Source organism: Parasteatoda tepidariorum, chromosome 8 (assembly GCF_982258835.1).
Source record: "Parasteatoda tepidariorum strain Cologne lab strain chromosome 8, Ptep-v5.0, whole genome shotgun sequence".
In the NCBI taxonomy this organism is placed as follows: Eukaryota; Metazoa; Arthropoda; class Arachnida; order Araneae; family Theridiidae; genus Parasteatoda; species Parasteatoda tepidariorum.
Window position 1 is genome coordinate 41,752,458 of NC_141762.1, and position 22,976 is coordinate 41,775,433.

At 30.7% G+C, this 22,976-nt stretch overlaps 1 protein-coding gene across 1 annotated transcript in view; it reads left to right on the top strand.

Moving 5' to 3' along the window:
• The window catches only part of su(r) (dihydropyrimidine dehydrogenase su(r)), a 42,782-nt gene that overhangs the window by 9,429 nt on the left and 10,377 nt on the right, over positions 1-22,976 (top strand). Inside the window, exons 3-15 of the mRNA XM_043044366.3 lie at positions 1,081-1,163; positions 2,336-2,423; positions 4,136-4,297; positions 5,780-5,976; positions 6,073-6,154; positions 6,302-6,386; positions 7,520-7,627; positions 8,611-8,780; positions 10,075-10,285; positions 11,973-12,157; positions 15,378-15,593; positions 17,587-17,751; positions 22,716-22,784. Coding sequence (XP_042900300.3) covers positions 1,081-1,163; positions 2,336-2,423; positions 4,136-4,297; positions 5,780-5,976; positions 6,073-6,154; positions 6,302-6,386; positions 7,520-7,627; positions 8,611-8,780; positions 10,075-10,285; positions 11,973-12,157; positions 15,378-15,593; positions 17,587-17,751; positions 22,716-22,784 — 1,821 coding nt within the window. The remainder of the gene's footprint in view (positions 1-1,080; positions 1,164-2,335; positions 2,424-4,135; positions 4,298-5,779; positions 5,977-6,072; positions 6,155-6,301; positions 6,387-7,519; positions 7,628-8,610; positions 8,781-10,074; positions 10,286-11,972; positions 12,158-15,377; positions 15,594-17,586; positions 17,752-22,715; positions 22,785-22,976) is intronic.

A 22,976-nucleotide genomic window follows, 5' to 3' on the forward strand; every position in this document is an offset into this window, starting at 1 on the left:
TCAAACGCTGCGTAGCGTGGAGGTAGCGGGTTCGGGTAATGTCCTTCGCTAACTTATGCGATCTGTTTTCTTCAACTTGAAAAAAAACTTATAAGCTATATTTTCTAATAAGTTCACAAGCTTTCATATGTGTAACAAGAAATAAATAAAGGAAGAACCGAAGTTGTTCACATTTCAGAATATTGAAATTATTCATTTAAAATAAAAACATTAATTTTACATCGAATATAAGTTGCTCACATGTAAACTCCAGTCAAATTTGTTAGAAAAATAATAAAACTATTAACGACCTACCACGATTATGTTTTAACGAAAATTATATTTCGTGGGTTAACTTAAGCCGAGTTGAATGATTTCATACCCCTGTAAAAGTATTTCACCGCATTGACACTCATTCTGCAAGTAAAGAAATCTACAGGAGGTTTGCGTGAATCCAAAATTCTTCAGTCGAAAGAAGCGGGCGCTTGCGTTCAATTGCATTACAGAGCAAAAAATTTGTAATGAATAACGGAAACTGTTGTGCAATGTATTATAAAATAATAGTGTTACAGTTTAATGTATTTATAAAAAGAGCGATTGAGAAATAAAATGAGAAATAAAAACAGTAGCTAATTTTTAAGGTTTTATATTATAATTAATTCTGTGAAGTGTGGGATAAAAATCCAAACTCATGGTTTGATAAAAATATTTAAAAATATCATAAAACGACATGTTTGATAAAAATAAGTACCCTTGATATAAAAAACAAACAAACAAAAAAACCAGCCTTTTGTAGTCCGTGAAATTACATAAAAGTCTTATTAACATCTAACAACTATAACTTGTTTTATTTGTTCTGGTATTGATTTACGGTTTTGTAATTATTGAGACACTATAATGCAAATTTAGTATGATAATAACTAATAATAAGACGTAATATACGTGCAGTTTGCTTCATAAACTATGTTGGAACTAATTTCCCCGAATTTTATTGTAATGCCCAAAAGATACCGATAGTTATGAACAGAAAGTTTATTATATTCAAATATTTCTTTAAAAAAATTGAACAATTTTATTTTTTATTGGTTTTTTCATTTTTAGACATGCAGGCCATTGAAGAGTGATTTTGATGACATAAAACATACTACATTGAGTGAACGAGCAGCTTTAAGAGAAGCAGCTAGGTATAAAATATTTTTTATGTCAAATGAAAGTTTCAAGTTTTGTTAGATTCTTTTTCTTGTATTTTTTCTATCATTTATTAGAGCTTAGGGAAGATACTTTGAAATTATTATTTGCTTAAGTTTTAAAGTAAAGTACTTCTTACTTTTCTGCCAGAATGATTTTTTCAGTGTTATTATGTTAACTCCTTGGTTATAAAATTAAAAAAAAATATCTCTAAAAATATTTTAGTTTAATTTTTTGACATACAATATGGGTTTTTATAACTTCTGGGGAAATAAGCTTTACATAAAATGTATTGTTCGATTTTGGTCATTATTTATATATATTGGTTAACTTTGATGTACCTTTTCTAAGAAACAAAGTGGTCTGGGTCTAAACTAACAGAATCACTAGTAAATCAATTAAAAATGTGATATAGTACCATTAGAAAATAGAAAAGACAAATAAAAAACATATTCATTTATTGAGCCGCATTTAAAATACATCTGCAACCAATTTTTCAAACCAAACCCAGTCTCGTTCTGTTCTAAAATAAAGTGAAAAAATTCATACTCGACATTTGTTCAAAACTTCGACGATCATTGTTCAAAAGTACTAATATTCGGGTTTAACCACACTTCCCTGGAAGCCCCTTGTCAAAGAAGAGTCTGGATCTAAACTATCAGAATTACAGAATTAATGAAAAATGCTGCTAATTAATCAGTGCAGATGATATTTTAAATTACGAAAGACACAAAAAACGTACTTACTCCGAATAAACATACCTTTTTTTCTACGGATTTGGGTTTTTGCCCCACAAAATGGTGGATAGCTGCATTCTAGAAAATATGGTCCTAATAGTTAAATCAGGAGAACAGTTAAAAATTTAGACCCCTAATATTTTTGTGCCTGATTTCATAACTCAAAATTTCATCTGCACTAAATAAGCAGCACATTTAAGGTTTGGTTTTTCGAAAAATTAGATTGCCCTCATACGTGATAATCCTATCATTCGATCAAACATTATGATTTTTTTATCGTATTACATGTCACTTCAGATCAGAAAAATCTATTCCTATTTAAAGTTTAATCTCGCATTAAAAGTTTCATTTTAAAAACTTTCTTGTCAATAATAATAATATTAAATATATATATATATATATATATATATATATATTTCTGTTTCTTAAAGGTGTTTAAAATGTGCCGATGCTCCTTGTCAAAAAGGTTGCCCAACTCAAATTGACATCAAAGCATTTATCACTTGCATAGCTTCCAAGGTAATTATAATCGTATACATCAATTGTTCTTACATTTTTTGTTTAAAAATATTAATAATAATTCATTAATACAATATCTTGAAATGAATGAATTATTTCAATCAATTATTTTTAAGGAATTATGAATGGTTAAGCGCATGAAGTAAAGCACAGCAAATTTTAGAAGCGAAATAAATAAGGTTCCGTTTATTATTGCTGATGAATTTTTACACCAAAACATATAGAGTTTACGCCAACGTTAAAATTTTCAAGAATTTTTTTTATTGCCTGCAGATTTATTCATTTTTAGATGGTTGTTTTTCTGAATTTTCGATATTTAGAATGATGGTTAAAGTAAAACAATGTAAAATAAAGCAGAAATACAGGTACAAAAATGGACATACTATCTAGATATTTGTTTATAAAATCAAAACTATATTCGTGTCCTTTATTTGTGCTTTATTTAACGCTGCTTTATTTTATTCATACGTAGCACTTTAGCACACTTTATCCTCATTTGGATTAAGTTGGAATAAATAAATAGCCAAAAATAACACTTAAAATATAGCTTACTCCTTCATTTTATTTTTTTGATTGCTTGGAATATTTTTCACTCCTATTCAAACCTTGTAATTCGAAGCTTAGAAAAATATTATGAAAGGGGATATTGAATGAAAACTCAAAACTAGTTTTATTAATTGAAATTTCTAGAATATCGAACCTGTTTACATTACATCTCGTAAACATATAACATCGGCATGGGTATACACCGGGAGTTGTCTGCTTTAAGTTCGTTCTTGTTTACTTTCTTTAATCATTCATTTAACACAAACAACGTGACATTAGTTGAATAGGAATGTTTTTAACTAATACAATATCTCAACTTACTGACTTTTCCAATGATCCGCATATTTTGGTGACTGGTTGAATGGCTAAAATCAAGTTTGTCATGTGCTCCACAAACAAATGTTTTTTTATAAACTTACCATTGGGTATGACAAGTTGTTTGTGTCGTAAACCAAGAGGTTTTTTCCTCCATAAATTCCTAATACTATACATAGTAATTGGGGAAACTAAATTACACTGACGATTTTCAAATATTTATAACAGGAAAACAGTTAAAGTTGAAAATCAATCAGATTAATGTGGTGAGGCAGAAATTTTATTCTCCGAGTTTTTGATTTTAGTTCAACAAGTTTTTGACGGCTTACGCTTTCACTGTTGATTTCCATACCCCCTGAAGCTGTGGTGACTCAGCGGATAGAGCGTCAGCCTTCCAATGAGGTGTATCGTGCTCGAATCCCAGCATGATGGTCGATACGCATTCCGCACCCGGCTCGCACCGACCAGAGTGCTGAAGTGAAATATCCCCAGTAGTAGACGGATCATGGGTTAGTCCCTTTGCCGTCAGGCTAGCCATGCGAGGTTTTCCTCACCATGCAACGCAAATGCGAGTTAGTTGTATTAAAAAATTCTCCACGAAGGCAAATTTCATTGACAAAAGATTTCGAAATATTTTGATGTAATTTTTAATTATTTGTCTTTGATTTGCTGGTTTTACTAAATACAAAACCACCTGCTGGAAAATTTTGAACTAAAATTAAAATTCATTTATGAAATTTATGGCCAGTCACATGAATTTACTGCATCATTTTTTTAAAAAACTTAACCATTTTCATTCTATAAATTTTTGAAAACCAAATTTAGGAATACCTTGTATAATACTTTTCTAGAATTATTATGGTGCAGCTAAACTTATTCTTTCTGATAATCCCGTTGGGTTGTCATGTGGAATGGTGTGCCCAACAAGTGATCTTTGTGTCGGAGGATGCAATTTATATGCCTCAGAAGAAGGACCCATTAACATCGGTGGACTCCAACAATTTGCTGTTGAAGTAAGTAACGCACATCATTAATTATTGTCATTTTAAGGCACTATGAAGTGTCGAAAACTCAAAATCTGTAGAAAGCAGGGTTTAAAACAGTTGGTGGGAAGAAACCAATCAAGATAAATATGGCAACCTTATTGGCCATCAAATTTTCAGTGCTTCTTACGACGATTTTGAAATTAACCTGACAATGAGATGGTCTTATCATGAAAAATAATATTAAAATAAATAAACAAATAAAAAAAAAACGTCGATTGACCTGCATTTTTTTTCCTAGGGTTTTTCCCCCGTAAAAATGTTTTATTTTGATGAAATATTCTTAGAAGTTTTAAAGTAGGAAATGGAAAAAAGGTTTTTTAGAAGAATCTTTTTAAAAAAAAAAATCAGATTAAATTTTTCTTGGACTTATAATTAATATTTGAGACCTTTCTGAAATGATGACCTCTACCAGCCCTATTGAGCCAATTTGATATTTAGACTTTGCTCGTGAATAATAGGACTACAACTCCCTTCCATAATGCCACCTACTTTATCTCATCTTTAACTTGAAATAACCAGTTTGATTCAGTATAATTGGATACCTGCAAGCGATGTCATTGTGGGTAAATTGTGTCATTCGTGTATGGCATGATTCAAAAGCCAATCAGGATCAATATACACGAGTGACGTCGCTTACAGGCATCCAATTAAGCCTGATCCGGAAACTAATTAAGCGTTATAATAAACCAAGCTTAATTGCTGTAACGTTAACCAGTCGAGCACAACCACGTGATTAGGCAACGATATCATTTAAATTATACGGTTGGGTATAATAATGCATTATTCTTCTCGAGTTGCAAGAACCCAATTGTCAACTTGGAAATTATAAAAGATAAAAATATGAATTTGTTGTTTTTAATAAAGTACGAAGCTTGATTTAAATTATTATTAAACTGATCAATGCTAAAACTTAAAAATAAGCATATTAATTTAATCTATTTATGGGGATATGGTGAATAGTTTGATATTTGTATTGCCTTTTTGAGACTTAAAGAATATTTCACTTAATTAAATGTCAATTATTATTTAAACACTTGTTTCTAAAAAATAATTTTAAAAAAACACGATTTTTTGAAATTTCAAAAAGTATCTAAAGTGAATGTTTAGACATTAGCTAAAACATTAAGAATAAAAGCTATGCTTATGATCAAAAGTAAGAAAATGGTTAATTGCCTTTTTAACATTTAATGAAACTTATTGTACTTATAAGTAATTTCAAGCATTATCAATATCCACAAGGATTGCCTATAGTAAAATTACTTTTATCTTATTAATAATTATCGAACAAAAATGGTACTTAATTTTATGTAAAGAAATGTAAACTATTTATTTATTATTTTACTCACTTGAATTTTATAACTTTAAATCAGTATACACTTTTGTATACTTTGTAACTGTTAAGCAATAAAATATTTCATTTTAATAAAAGTAGATTTAATGTAATTTTAGACATTTATGGAAATGAAGATACCACAGATAAAAGATCCAAATCTGTTTCCAGATCAGAAAGTTCCAGGTAGTTACAGGTCTAAAATAGCAATCATTGGTTGCGGACCATCAGGAATAAGTTGTGCTACATTTTTAGGTCGTTTAGGTTATACAGATATAACAGTATTTGAAAAGGAAGATTATATTGGAGGATTAAGGTAATATTTCGTACTATTATCTTAAAGTATAATACAATCAATTTATTTTTTGGACAAATATATTTATCAAAAAAAATATTACTTTTTGGTTTCTAGCTCCTCTGAAATACCACAGTATAGATTACCACAACATGTTGTAAAGTTTGAAGTTGAGATGATGAAAGATTTAGGAGTAAATGTAAGACAATGCTTTATTGCTTAAATAGATACTGTATTGCTTAAATAGATACTATTAGAAAATAATTGTTAAAGTTTACGATCATTTGAATATTTTTAATGTGTTTTAACCCAATTCTATGTTTAAAAAAGGATTTTGTTATTCTAGATACAATGCAATAAAGCGTTTGGAAAAGATCTTACATTGAAATCGTTGCAAGAAGAAAAGTATAAAGCAATATTTATTGGAATTGGTAACTATCTTTTCACGAAAAACCTATAAAAGTTTAAATATTTTAAATGAAAATGAAAGTAAATAAAATTTTTATTTAACAAATCTATATTTATTTGATATTCAAAAAAGTTCAGTTCTTGGAGTTTTTTTTATTTTATTTTATATCCGTCGTTGAACATCCGACCTAATTTTTGGGTTTACGACTACTAATATTCAACTCCGTAGCCTTGTAATTTTGAACCAATCCAGAAGACAAGGAAACTCCTGGATCAGAATCCCCAGATGTATTGATTTGTTATGGGAACATGGAGGACTTTGAGACTCGACAGATTTAACGTGTATCAGTCACCATTTACTACACGGGGAGTCTTCGGTCGGCGGGAATAGAGCCCACGACCTCTTGGACAGGGTCCCAGTGCCCTACCAACCAGACTATCCCGGACCCATGTCCTTCCAACACCCAATACTCATTAACGTTTGGAAATGCATCCCCTGAAATGCTTGTGGGGACATGGAGGACAGCTCTTAGAGTTTGGGGAACTGTAGCTATTGAACAGTTTGAATTTACATACAGAGAATTGTAAAACTATCATGGCCGAAATATGCTTGACCCAAAGGGCTGCACCAGAAGCATCAGCACTAGTGAATACAAAAGAAACTGATCCTTCTTTTAGACAATGCCGAACTTCATACACAACTCACGTGGTCTGAAAATTTTAACATTTTCTCTTTGCTTCTCTATCATCCACCTATCTGTCCATCACTCGTTTTTTGCTATGGATAACCTATATGCATTAACATTGCAAAATTTCATTAAAAAATATACGTGAACATTGTATTTTGCTATGGATAACCTATGGATAATTTTTAAAATTTAGAATCGAGAACTTTACAATGTTTGGATTTAAAAGCTTATAATTCGTTTGGAATATGTAATAAATTTAAAAGTTGTTGAAGCAGATTTTAAGAAATAGATTTGAATGAAATAAATGAAACTGAATGGTCAATAAATGAGCACTGAAAAATATGGAGCGAACTTCTCTGGATGCCCGATTACGTATAATAACAAGCAATATTCCTATAGAGATTGTAGATTGAGATTAAATGTATTCTATGTATCATACAAACAATAATTATCATGTTTACTTACAGGTTTACCAGAACCCAAAATAATTCCGATTTTCGAAAATCTAAAACCTGAAAACGGATTTTACACATCAAAGAACTTTCTTCCCGCCGTAGCAAAAGCAAGCAAACCAGGTAGGAAAAACTCCATGTTTTTTAAAAAAAATATATAGTAAACAGTTTTAAACTACGTAAGTCGTACCAGATTCTAACATGTTTAGAGTTTCCTTGAAAAAAACACAGACGGGACACAGGTGTCCCTTATATATATATTTCTTTTCTGACACTCTAATTACAAGCAAAAATATATTTTGTTATTTTTTAATTAAGAAATACAGTTTAATAGCTACTAAAAACATCTGTTACATATTGGAATTATATTTGTACTTAAATATAAAATCCAAAAAAGGAGTTTGAAATTTTTTCTCCATTCATATTCACAAATGTATCAATAATTGATTTTGTAAATTAGAGAAAATTCTACAATGAATAACTGGTTCTTTTAGATTTAAATAACAGCAAATAAGAGCAAATTTGAAAAATTAATGCTTATAACTAAGCTGTGTTTGTAAGATTTTACCTTTAACGCAGAAGAAGACATTAGTGTTTCTTGCTGTATTTCACAATCATAAACTATTAAAATACTAAATATAATATTTTTTAACTTATTTTAATATAAATTAATACAAAATAATGAAAAAATACGTTAAATAAAAATTTTGCGACAAAGGGTTAGAACAGTTTAATACAACAAAATTATAAACATTAAATAACTTTAAAACAAGATTGAACGTTAAATGCGCTCAATAATTTTGAATAATCCCTCGATTGAATGAGTGTTTAGAGAAAAAAATATTATTTTTTTAAACAATATATATGGAATATCATCCTCTTTAAAATACTCATTCATTTCTAGCGCAATGCAATAATTTTTGTACAGGAAGCTTTTTGCACTTTTTAAATAAATTACATAATTTTTTTGTTATTATTTTAACCCAAATTTTGTATGGCATTTAATAGTTTTAAGAATCAACACACTATCAATATTTTTAATTATTATCATGAAGAATTTATGAAACTTTAAGTTATATGACTTAACATGTCTTATACTTTTACAGGTATGTGTGCATGTAAACAGCAACTACCCCAGATCTATGGCAATGTCATTGTTTTAGGAGCAGGTGACACTGCTTTTGATTGTGCAACATCAGCTATTAGATGTGGTGCTAGAAAAGTTTTTGTTGTGTTTAGAAGAGGTTGTACAAACATAAGAGCAGTGCCAGAAGAAGTAATTATTATATTGCTATAATTTATATTATAGTTGAATTTACTTTCTGAGCTAAATTTTTTTTTTTACTCGTATCAACGAATATGCTGATTATGAATAGTCTAACTCATCAATCTAAGCGGATAGAAGAACATGCAACTACAACTCGATTGTCGGTTTCCTTATTATTTCAAATATTTTAGAAAGACTCCATTCGGCCTATATTGTTTTTCACCGATAATGGCTATTCTATAAGGAAAACATTGTTAGTTTGTGGTTTTATATAGTTTTGAAACATTTTTTGTGAATTTTTTATTTATGTTTAGTGTTCATCAAAGTTCAATTCGTTTCATCAAAGAAGGAGAGTGCTAAACAAAAGCAGAGCTCAAGATGGCCGGTGGCTCTGCTTTTATTATTACATAATTATTTCAAGATATATTACAAAATATTATATTATTACAAAATTTGATTCATAATAATAATATATTTTCATTTCTGTCTTTCTTTTCTAATACCAAAGGCAAACGATAACTTTTTACAGTTCGTCGGTTTTGAGAGCTGGTTTTAACTCTCTATTGCTACATACAAGCAATCAACCAGCATACGACAGTTCTGAGCCAGTTCGACATTAAATAAGTTTCTGAATATAATTGAAGTACATTAAAATGAAGTCAAAAGCAAAATATTGCAGAGAAGCATACAAACGATGGAGAATTTTGAATAACTGCTAAAGCAGTCTATTGAGTCTACAATAGTTTTATTTCCAACACAAACTCTCCGAAGACGAACATGAAAAAATAATATGCTTTTACTCGCATAAAAATTTGGGTACTTCGGTGATAAGAGAGCTTTATTTTTTTGCCCAATCAATAGTAGGTATTTCATGGTTCCTTCTAAAAAATTTTTCTAATTTTCTTAAATGTGGTATATTTTTCCACATTGTCATTCTTCTCATAGTTTCATTTTATTGAAAGTGCAATGACAGCTTAGTGTTTTTAACCAAGTGATTCACAATATTTAGAAAATAAATTAATTCCATAAGTTTGTAAGCAACTGCGAGACGTTCTTAAACCTGGAAAACTCGAGTAATTTCAAATTATTACTTGGCATGTTCTTTTTAATCTCTTCAAAAGTAGATTTGATTAAAAGCTGAAGTCATATTTTTCACTTTTTATGTCAGCCTTTTTTTAAATACATATTTTATCGAAATTAAAAGAACTATACGAAATTCCAAGTATTTTTATGTGATATTGTATTTTATACGACAACACTTATTTCAATGTTCCAAATTGAATTTTCTCTTTGCAATAAACAGGTAGAACTAGCAAGGGAGGAGAAATGTGAATTCATTCCATTTTTATCTCCCAGAAAAGTAAATGTTGAAAACGGGAGAATAATTTCCATGGAGTTCATCCGAACCGAAGAGGATGAGAATGGGAAATGGATTTCTGACGAGGATCAAAAAGTTATTCTCAAAGCTAACTTTGTCATTTCCGCTTTTGGTTCCTCTCTCACTGACGAAAAAGGTAAATGAATAACAACAATTACAATTCCACTCTTCTTTTTACGCGAGTCCTGCGTTCTTGAGCTGCATTACGAATCTCTCATAGAACTAAACTGTTACACTATTCGTGGTATTATTTAGAACAGAATATCGATACAGTGACACATTTTTTAAGCATACTTTAGTTCAGTGGTTCCCAATTTTTTCCTGTTACAGTACCCTATATAAACGACTTTCTTTTCGTGATACTCCCAAGTTAGAAAATAAAATTTATTAGCAATTGTAAACATTTTAACCAAAGAAACACTGCTAATCATCATACAAATATTTAATATGAGAAATTTAATAAATTTTTTCATCGTTTTATCAATAATTTTCTTAAAATTAAGTGTTATGTCAGTTTAATTCGCAGGTCTAAATTTGTTTTTGGTATATAAATTAGCTGAAAATAAATAAGATGATTTATGGTTTTCGTTGATATAAAAACAAAAAAGAATGATTATCAGGGAAGCATATTTAATTTTGAAATTGGGTACTTTTTTAGAATTAAAAAGTTTGTTAAAAATTCTAGAGCAATTACTTTTTTTAAAAATAATACTATCTTTTTAACCAGCATTTTGCTTTACTTACTTCTTAAAAATGAATAAAATAATAATAATTGGATATAAATATAACTACAGGATTCAAAAATCATTATTGATTTTTTTATTTAAAAAAAGGTCCTAACTATCGAGATACCGCTGGTTTACACATTGAACCCTAGTGTTCCGCGGAACACCATTTAGGAACTGCTGCTCTGATTGATTAAGAAATAGTCTAGAGCTGTTTACAATACTTTATAGGTACCCCACTAAGTTTAGACAAAATTAGATAACTTAGAGTTTCAAATTGTTTATACAGTTTAAGTTAAAGGTTAAAATTTTACCAAATTAATAAAAATAATGAGGTACTTTATTTGCATCAAACTAGAGCTCCAGAATGGGGTATTGGCGACGGTCTGGGAAACATCCCTGAGAATGATTTGAAGTTATGCCATTGCAATTGCTATCTTCTGCAGAGGGGGTGGCTCCCCAGCTTTGGTAGCCCGACGACCTGCAAGCGAAGTCGAGCACTTTACGGTAGAACAGTTTATTGATAATCAATTCTGCCCTCGGTGCGGATCGCGCGGGCTGCTCGAGGGCCAGCGCTAAGCAAAAAATAATAAAATGAATTATGATCAATATAGCTTGGAAGTTTAATTTTATCCGTTTCAGTTGTTTTCCGGGACATCCGCAAGCTACAGTTATAATATTAAAATACTGTATAATTTATAGGGCTCAACTAATAACTGAACAAATGAGACATTTTCCAAATTAAAACTAATCTCCATATTTTAAAAATCTAGAGTATGAATACTTCCAGAAAAATAACACAATACTTTAATGAGACATTAAATAGTTAAAATTGTATCAAAACACATGAAAATCCGAATTCGATCATTAGTTCAGAAGCAATTCAAAACTAAAATCAAGGCAACGACTATTATTATTTCTAAAACAAAAAATGTCTCTTAAAACTCACAAATCTGAGAAAATTATGGGTAGGAGGTGTATATTTCATCTGATTAAATTACTTAATTTATATTAATCAGCTTTTAAAATTTTTTTTTAATATGGAAATACGAAACAAAAATAAAATTAGCTTTGAAATTATTGTTCTTTCTTTTTCAGTAAAAAACGCTTTATCACCTCTGAAGTTAACAACTGGGGGAGTTCCAGAAGTTAATTTTCAAACGATGCAAACTTCAGATCCAGGAATATTTTGCGGGGGAGATTTGGCTGGAATATCGGAAACAACTGTCGAAGCAACTAATGATGGGAAAACCGCTGCTTGGTATATGCACACTTATTTGCAGGTTAGTACTCGAGAAAAAAAAACAACTTCGGTCTTTTAATAATATTTTAAATAAATTTTTAAAGTTTTTTAAATTTTTTTTTAGTAATATTATCTTATTACCTGAGAAGAATTTAAGTGCCATCTGGTTTTTATCTGACATTTCATCATATTTTTAAGAGCAGTCGGAGATTTTGTACTATTTTTACATCGACATTTATAAGACCGTAAGCTTAAAGTTTGTAAAATTTTCCGGTAATTTTCAATTTTTCTGAAAGAGATCTGGTGGCTCAGGGAATAGAGCACTCCCTCTCAATGAGTTGACCCAAGTTCAAATCCCAGCGAATCGATGTGAATTCTATAACTGGTTTGCACCGATCACAGTGTTGACATGAAATATTCCCAGCGGTAGACGGATCACTATTTAGAGTCCCCTTTATGAAAGGCAAACCGTGGAAAATTTTCGTGGTTGTCCTCATCATGTAACGTAAATGCTGGTTAGTTCCCTTCAAAAGTTTTCCACGAAGGCTTGTTTCTCCCAATGCTTGATCCATTCCCTTGTATTCTGGGTTGGATTAAAAATTACAAGGCTATGGATTTCACATCGATAGTTGTAAATTCAGAATTAGTTAGGTTGTTCATCACCAGTTATAAAATAAAAAACAAGATTTTTCTGAACATTTTTAGCAACATTTTTTGAAAAATTTATTAATTTACTATTTTTTTCTGAAAAGGAAAAATAAAAGGAACAACATCGAAACAAAACTGCATTTATGTGAATTACATATTTGACACAAGATGATATAAAGCATTGCAACGAATGAACAATTCAACTCATCTTGCGTACTACTAAACTGAACCAACCAATTGTCATTCTTCATAGATTAGCTGAAGAAACAACGATAAGTTCATTGAAAAAACGAACAGATAAATCAAATTGAGCAGATATAGTTTTTTTTAAATTTCAAATGCACAATAATTGGTATTTACAGATTAGTGCGATAGACGATACGGTGCATAGCACATCCTGCAAGTGATATTTAAACAATTAACTGGAAAATTACTGCCCCATTCACAGGATACATTTCAAAACGAATTTGTTAGAGACCCTGCAATCATTTTATATAAGTTTATTCTGCTGAAATTATTTGGTTGACTTCATGAACTTAAATTACTGCAGATAATCTCTTACAAATGCATGGAATAAAAGCATTAATACACTGCTTGACAATTGCTAAGGAACAACTCATTTATGCAAAGTAGTGTTCTTGACAGTCGACCACAACAGTAAAACTAAGTATAGAGGGCATGGTAGAGCAGTACCTGTAAGTATAAAAGTCAGTACACACAATCTCTTCATTCATTCGAAAATTTCATAATGTTAGGTATTTGACTAAAAGAGCACCATAGGTTTTTCAAAACTTATTTCTGTGAAATTCAGTGTGGTGTTGCAGTGATTAAGTACAAAATGTTAGCTAAATATCATATGAATTCTTACGATCGTGGCCGAGCAGTTAGACGACTATAAGCTAGCTGGTCAAAATGTCATCATTGAGTCCGCAGTATCAGGAGTGTAAAAAAGTGTCGTCTCGCCATCAAAAAAGACCGCTGTGGGTGGAGATTATGCTATAGCATGCTGGTGGTCATTGTAGGAACACCACACCTCAAAAGTAACTGTATGTATCCCCAGCAGCGAAAAGGAGCAAAAATGTCACCCTTAGGCAGATAGCTGCAGACCTTGCAACCACTACACCGATTGTTTCTTCCAGTACTATGTCACGGCGATAAAATCAAGTTGGTTTGCATGCACGCAACGTTCGATACATCCCTCTCTAACTGCGCCATCGTAGAGAAATATCAAGTTGGTGAAAGGAACGTATTAGTTCAGTAACCAGTAAAGGTCCAAAGTGATATTCTCTGACCAATTCCGATTCCCTATGAAAAGTGATTCTGGCTACCAGTTAGTGTGAAGAGAGAGAGAGAGAGAGAACATGTTGTGCACAACAATAGGTTCATGAACGTGATTGGTATGACCCAGACGCGCCCTTATGAGCAGGCATCAAGCTCAATGGCTGAATACAGCTTCACATCTTTGAGCGAGATAACGTTACATCGCGGCGGTATTGCAGAGATTATTCTGGATCATGTTCGTTTTTTAGGGAAGTGGTAGGTCCAGATTTTCTGGTTAAGGTCGACAACACAGGTGCGCTGAGGCATCGGACACACTAGTAAAGATATTGATTATATGCAATGACCTATGTACTTCTCGGACCTAAATCCTACAGAATATGCCTAGGTTGCCCTTGGCAGATGTGTTTCACAAAGAACGCACCCTTTCCAAACCATGCAAGAGCTGAAAACCACCGTGAGAGAGGAGTGGGACAATATCCCCCGAGGAATCTTCGATACTTTAGTGGACAGCATAAATAAAAGATGCAACTTGTGAATTAGTGTCCGAGGTAATCACACATCTTATTGAGAAACTCATTTCTGTTTCATTCTGGCAAGAAGACCCATTTATCATTGATTCTATTAAACTTCTTTCAAACTTAACTTCTATTATTAATTATTCCGAAAAATATAACTGTTCCTTAGCAATTGTCTAGCAGTGTAGATATTATGAAATACATTTTGAATTTGATCAATAATTCACTGATACAATTAAAAAAAATCTCACTTGTGCACACTTTTACAATCCAACGACCACGAACATTACTAAATTTAAACCACTAAGTAGATAATATTGAATTTATAAACAATTCTCCTTAGGACCGTGATGACAAATACGTGACCATGCGATTCTTTCTCCACGACCCACGATATCATATCTAAAGCAAGCCTTTCTGATTCCAGCTGCCCAAGAACTCGTTGATATGTGTACGCTCGGAATATACGAGCTTGGTGAAGCGCTTCTTTCTTATTCTACCGGTACTGAAAGGGTTAAATCTTTTGTAGCGCTTATTTTACAAATAACTTCTGAGTTTTGTCGTCCTGTGAATGTGATATATCTAAATAAATTCGTAAGTAATCATTTATAGGATGCTTATTACAATAATATTTTGGTAATACCTTGAATTAAAACAAAAGTTTAAAAACTAATTCACGAAAAAAGGTTTTTACTAACTTTGATAACTAAATTTACTCCAGTCTTAAGTATTGTAATAAACGTTTGAAATTTTCTACTTAAATGTGTATTATTATTAAATTTCTATTTAAAAAATTAAATTTTTATCATTTTTTAGGCATTAAATGATGTTCAGATCTATGGAAAACCATCGTTGCCACCTTTTATGACCCCAATCGATTTAGTGGATTTAAGTGTGGAGCTGTGTGGTTTGAAGTTTAAAAATCCATTTGGTCTTGCAAGTGCCCCTCCCACAACAAGCAGTCCCATGATTAGACGAGCTTTTGAATCAGGATGGGCTTTTGCCCTAACGAAGACTTTCTCTTTGGAAAAAGTAAATGATTACATTACATAAAAGTTGCAATCACAACAAATATATTATAAGGGAGTGTTTTTCAACATCAAGAAATAAGAAAATTATAAAATTTACTAAGAATGGTGAACAACAACAACAATAAATAAAAAAATAAAAACAATAAAAAATGGCCCGTTTTAGCAATTCGTTTTGTGGTGTTGAATTCAATGCACTTAAATATTCATCTGAATATACTTAGAAATATTTTGTTTAAATTAATATCCAAGGACCAATTTGAAGTTTACAGAAAGGAACTCATTACCCTATACTTTTCAATTAAATAATAATTCTTAAGATGCTCTAATATTTTTTTTAAATTCTAATAATTACACTTCTTGTATTGTGATGTAAAAATCGTACACAAATTGTGTAATTTTTTTAAAATTTTTGATTGTTGATGTTATTCCCCGGGCATTGCAGGTCAGGACTAAAGAGAATAGAAGGGCTGGTTCATTCCTTTGAAGTAGCTCTCGCCGTGCCAATCCTCCGATTTTCTCTAGTGACGTCACTTTGGCGTCACTAGAACGTTTGCATCAAGAACGGAGCGTTCGGCCTTGCTAGCTCTAACTAATATTGGAGCATTTTTTTTTTGTGACATATTCTAAGACTGTTATTTTCTATGACTTTCCTCAGTTTTTGCAGTGAATTTACAAAAATTTAAAACTATTATCGAAATGCCAGTTTGCACTATTGCAACTTGCGAAAATTCTGATAAAAAAACAAAAGGAAAAACGTGTTCCCTAAAGTAAATGAACAACTATGTAAAGAATGGATTCCGAAATGACACAGTTAATATAAAACAGCAATACGTTTATTCTATCGTTAAGAACTTTTATAAAAATTCATTATCTAAATAGAAACCGCCTCGTTATTTCAAAAAGAAATGCAGATGAAAAAAATTAAAAAATAGATAAAGTCAAAGAAAATTAAAATGTAAATAAAAAGTATAAATAAAATATATAGCATATAGTTGAAATTCTCCTAATTTCATAACATATTTTTAATGTAGTTATTCAAAATATTTATGATTTCTTTAAAAATTATATTCTCTTAAATTTAAATATCTATAAATTATACCATCGTAAATTTAAATATCTATAAACAATTGTAAAACTTCTAATGTTATTATGAACCTAAATTATTATTTTGTTTCAGTAATTAGCGTATAAGGTTGATGTTTCCTAATGATTAAGTATGAACAAATTGCTTTTAACGGCATATTTAAAAATTAGAGATTCTAAATTTAACTTAATTTATTGTTATAACAGAATATGTAGATAAAAAAGTGCCAATATATAATTTTCTTGATAATTAAAGTTAAAACAGAACTGTTTAAAATAGAGTATTTATAGTGTCATTTTCGCCAACTAGTAAAAGATTTTTATAAGTTAAAAATAGTATTTTTTTAATATAATGGCCAAGAAAGTATTTTTGAACTATGTTTATGAACGGAAATAAAGTGTTAATTACGTAAAGTTTGAAAGCTTATAACCAGAAAATGTCTCACTCATTTTTACAAAGAGAAAGATGCAAAGTTATCATAATATCTTTGCTTGCGATCTCCGAGATCTGTGGACACAGTGACGTCATGAGGAGGGAAATCGTAGCTTCAGCTCTAAGAGCGGAGTGAACTAGCCCTTCTATTCTCTTTAGCCCTGATTGCAGGTAGCCTAGGGTAAGAATGAACTAAGCAAAACAAATATATAAATCTCCGATGAGTTCTCTAGTCAGGATTTTGGTGCCTATTATCTTGATAGTTCTAATCCACCCTTATTTCTCACTCTCCTATATTAATAAAAATTATATCTGATATAAATGCTTTTACACGGGATAACAACAGTACATCCGGTCTTACTCTTAACTATACTTGTTTGATTGCAAGATATAAATATTGTGAATTGCTTCCTAATTCAGATATTTTTCGCTTTTGTACATTGATCTTTATTAGATTCAATGTATTAATTTATTTTAGGACATTGTAACGAATGTATCACCTCGTATTGTGCGTGGTACCACTTCTGGACACATTTATGGCCCTGGACAAGGTTCATTTTTAAACATAGAGCTTATCAGCGAGAAGACTACAAGCTACTGGTTACAAAGCATCGTTGAATTAAAGAAGGATTTTCCAGACCACGTAAGACTTTTTAGACTAGTAAAATTTATAAGTAATATTTTTGTTAAATGAAAATTCTTGTTTTTATATTTTAATTTTTTTTTACCTATAAATATCTCAAAAAAATAATTCGCTTGTTTGTAAACCAAAGATATTATTTTGCGGTTTGAATAATCAAGATCAGTATTATCCTTCTTTATCACTCTGCATTTTATTACATTAAGAGTATTATCAAGATAACTCAGATTTTTCATACAATATCTTTATTAGAAAGAAAATATTTTAAAAGGAAAATTGGCATTAATTAAGATTGAACAGTGAAAAAACAGTACCAGCAGAAATTATTACATTATGTTTTTCTAGAAAAAAAAATTTTTTTTTTTTTGAAAAAAACTTTAATTTTAAAAGTATATATTGTAATATTTATAAGTTTATTTAATGACGGTTACATTAACAGAAATTGACTTGAATCCTTCCCAATCAAGTTAAATTACTTTTCACTTGTATCTTTTTTAAAACATAAATGGCATGTTCCTGCACAGAAGTGCAAATAAAACTGTCGTAAAGTAGCATAAAACTTTTAAAAAAAAAGTATAAAACATATGTATAAATGTAAAACTTTTGTATTCTTTAAACTTAAAGTATAAAACTTCGCAAGTAAGGTGTACGGCCCAAAAGTGTACAAAAAAATGTGTAGATACAGCTAAAAGTAAGCACTGTTAGAATTTGAGATTTCGGCCGTTCGTTGGTTTTCCTTTATTATTTTGTAGTTATTGACAGCTGGCATTATTTTTTGATGGTTTAAAATCACCATTTCGATAGTGAGTTAATTCACGTTAGAACAAAGTACCAGTCTGAGCAGGTTACTATTTTTGTACCTTTGTTTTAATTCTAAAACGTTAACAAAACGTGGCTATCAATGAAAAGTTAATGGTGTTTTGGTTGTTAAAGACGTTATTAAAAACTGCCTTAAATCAGCGTTAGTAAGCCATTTTAACAATGGCTGTATATTTTGTTATAATTGAATTCACGGCACGTAATACAAGAATTTCTAATTGCATTTAATGAGGAAGCCTAAGTTCCTCTGAATGGCGAGGTAGCCCAACCATACAAGTTATATCGAGGTAAATGTTTTCTTAATATTTCAATAAAATTCAATTGTATATGATTTTTTGAAAGCGTATAAGGAGTAATTAAATCTGCAAATAGATAATAATGTAATTTAGTCTTTCCAGATGGATACTGTAAATAATAGTTACATCATAATATGTTTCAGTATATTTTCGGAGTCCTAAATTGGTTTTTAATTATGCTTTAAGACCATGGTCATCACAATTTTAAACATTGTTTTAAGGTGATTGAAAAATAAAATTTAAAAATCTGTATTAAAAAATAAAATTGTTACTGACTTATACAGGGTGGTCCTAAAATATATGTCAAAAATGTAAAGGCAGGTAGAGGGGACTTGAATAAGCATATTTCGTATAGGATTGTGTGTGCGGTAATGCCGCATTAAGCCGGTAGGGTGCGCTGATGACTGCGGCGTATAAAACCGCACGGATCTCAAACAGCATGCATCGTTTCACCAATGTGAAGCTTGCCGACGTGCATTTCATGTATGGGGCTGCACAAGGAAACGAATTAGCTGCTCAGAGGATTTATAGGGAGCGTCAGAAATCACCTGGGCGCTGTCTACGGCCGACATTGGATAGGACGGGGTGGTCCAGATCCCTGGCCACCGCGTTCTCCTGATTTAACCTGCTTGGATTTTTTCTTTTGGGTTCATATTAAAAGCCTGGTGTACGAGAGTCCAATCAAGAAGATCTTCTTGCCCGCTTGTCTGTTGCTGCTTTATATGTGCTCGACATGCCTAACGTCTTTTCTAACGTACGCCGATCCCTGCGCCGTCTCTGTGAATCTTGTATCGATGTTGGTGGCTGCTCTTTCGAGCACCTCTTGTAAACTGTTGATAAATTTTTATTTTCTTTTGTCTTTTCAGTTTCCTCTGATTCATACTGCTTTACAAGCTAGTGCTTTAATGTGCCATTACCGCACACACATTCCTATCCGAAATATGCTTATTTATGTCCCCTCTACCTACCTTTACATTTTTGACATATATTTTAGGACCACCCTGTATATACAAACTATTTGGCTCAAGGAAGGTTTCTGTATTGAACCAAAGGCACATATTTTTATTTTTCTAATATATATTAAATTTTTTATTAAATATATATATTAATTAATATTATATTAAATAATATTCGTAATATATATTAAATTTTAAATATATTAAAAACTGTCACTTCGAGGTTTGATTATGCGCAATATGGTAAGTAATAATCATATTAACAAGTACGAAATAAAATTGGCCAAATTTTTCGATTTAAGAATGATTTTGTTCAAGTGGGCCATGGATAGCAACATTCCTCTATATTGACTTCAGCTTTTTTAGTCATAAATGTATTAAGTGTTTTAACGATTCAGATCTATCATATTTTCCCCAGTTATGGACTTCGTCATTTTTTATACTAAACCCGTGATTTAAAGAAAACTGCTTTTGTTATTTAGAACAGAGGTATTTATATGAATGCTGGATTTCCAAGATACTATGTATCATTGACTCAAATAAAATAAAGTTTTTGTGGTCGTATGCCATTAAGGCTACGCGATTGTTCTTGTTCTCCATTGGTGCCATTTAAGTTCAAGAATTTGACTTCTGTCACACCTGTTTACAGGGCGGACCCATTAATACATCCATCCGTTCCTTCATACACAGAGAGTAATTTTGACCTGAACCAGAGAGCGATCAATTTCCAATTCCCAGGGATGAGATTAGCCAAAACGCAAAAAAGCTGAATTTCGACGATAGTAAATTTTACGCAAGCGCAACCCTTTAATAACAAATTCCAGACAGTTTAAGGTAATAAATAATGTGTTGACATACAATTGTGTACTAATCTATTATTATAAAAACGATTACATTGATACTTAAAATTTAGTGGGAAAAAAATTACTAATTGAAAAAATAAAGCTGGAAATTATATTTTTCCTCAGTTCACATAAGAGATAATTATTACTTGAAAAACTACCTGGTTTAGCAAATTAAAACTACTGAGAATATACATTAATATTACATTTCTTTTAATAAATACTGTTATGTGATTTATAGCAAATATATCAGTAATATTACTTTTTAAATTATATTGGAAAAAAAAACTTTAACAATGGACCGAATCATTATGTTCATATTATAGTCTAATCTAACTACAGCCCTCTGAAACATATCAATAAGAGTGAAGTAGAAATATATAGTAACTCCTTAACATACAAAAATTGCTATTTTAGTTTGAAAAATTACATGACAATCAGCAACTGTTTAGATAATTGTTTTTTATTTGATAAGAATTTTGCATTTTATAGCATAAATAACAGCAATTATAAATAAAATTTTGATGATGAGTTAATTTACTCTTTTCCCCCAAAATTTTCTTTAAAATTAAATCCCTTTTAAAGTGATTGCTTTTGTTTGCTATATCTTTTATGTTTGCTATATTTAGTCGTTAGTCCATCTTCAAACATCTTGTGACAAATCCTATTTTTTCTTCTTTGCAAGCACAGAATGTAAGTTTTGAATATATTCCCTTCCAGTTTCTCTGATGTTGTAACACTTACATATACTAATAATCGTCGTTAGAAAAACAGTCACCTTTATAGTAACTAATTTTTAAAAAATTTACTTCTTACAAGAATCGCGATAGTTGATCTTAAAATTGCGTGAATATGAATAAGAACTACGGATTTTGAAATCACATGAATATGAAACTAGATATACGATTTTGAAAATGAGAAAATACAAACTGGGATATAGAATTTTTAAAACGTGTAAATACAAATCACGATTCATAATTTTTAGATTGCGTAAATACGAATCATGATGCATAATTTTTAGATTGCATAAATAAGAATTATGATGCATAACTTTTAGAATGCGTGAATGCGAATCCCAATGCCTTATTTTAAAATCAAGTATAAATACGAAAATTAATGTTTGATATTATAAGCCGCATGAGCAAATCAACACATTGAATTTTAAACTTGCGTGAATACGAATCGCTACATAGGTTTTTAAAAAGACGTAAATACGAATCACAATATCGGATTTTTAAATCTCGTAAATAAGAATCGCAACGTACAATATTCAAATCGCGTGAATAAGAATCGCAACACACAAATATGAAAAGCTATGTTTGATATTAAAATCGATTGAATAAGAATCAAGATATTAGCAGATTCCAGGCTTGGGACCTCTAAAAGGTTTGTCAGAAGCAGCGTCGTTTGAACTACGAAAATCGGATCTATCTGGAGGGTGGGTAAAAAATTCGGAAAATCTTATGTGCTGCGTGTAAAAGGGGAGAAAATAGGTAAAATAAGTAAAAATGAGAAAGGATTGAGCTATGTAGTTTGAATTTTCTGTTTCTCTTTGAAAATCGGTGAATTTTCTGAAAAAGCGGAATACTTATTAAAAAAATGAAATTTTTAGAAAATCTGAATTTTTGATAAAAAAAAGCTGAAATTTAAGAGATAAAAGTGAAAAAACCGGAAATCCGCTAAAAAGCGGAAAAATCTCATCCCTGAATTCCGTACCCTCAGAGACATAATTTGTTATGGGAACATGGAGGACTTTGTGACCCGACGGATTTAACTTGTACCAGTCACCATTTACATCTTCGACCGGATTAGGACTCCCGTTGTCAAGACTCCATCGCCCTGCTGATCAGGCTCCCCTGACCACAAATAAAATAATCATAGCAAAAGCAAATTTAAAATTTTTTTAAATTGTAAATTAGATTTTGGATGTAAATAACATCCATGTTGAAATTTTAAAAATTATATTGATTAAGGTTTAAGAAAAGTAATATTTTTTTTAAACAATTTCCATTTCTGCTTTTCTTTAATGTATTTAATTAGAGTTTCGTTCATAGATTCTGATAGCAAGTATAATGTGCTCATATGATGAAAATGATTGGATTAGTTTGGCCAAGCTAGCAGAGGTAACCAATAGTGATAATCAAAGCACTTTCTTTGAATAATATTTTATATTTAATTGTGAGCTCTTGTTTTCTGATCAAATGCTTACATAAATCATGTAGCAACCAATAGTATTTTTACACCTACCTTCTTAGTCTCCATACCCATCTTAATGAATGTTTCTATGCTTATTTATAACATACGTGCTGTGATAT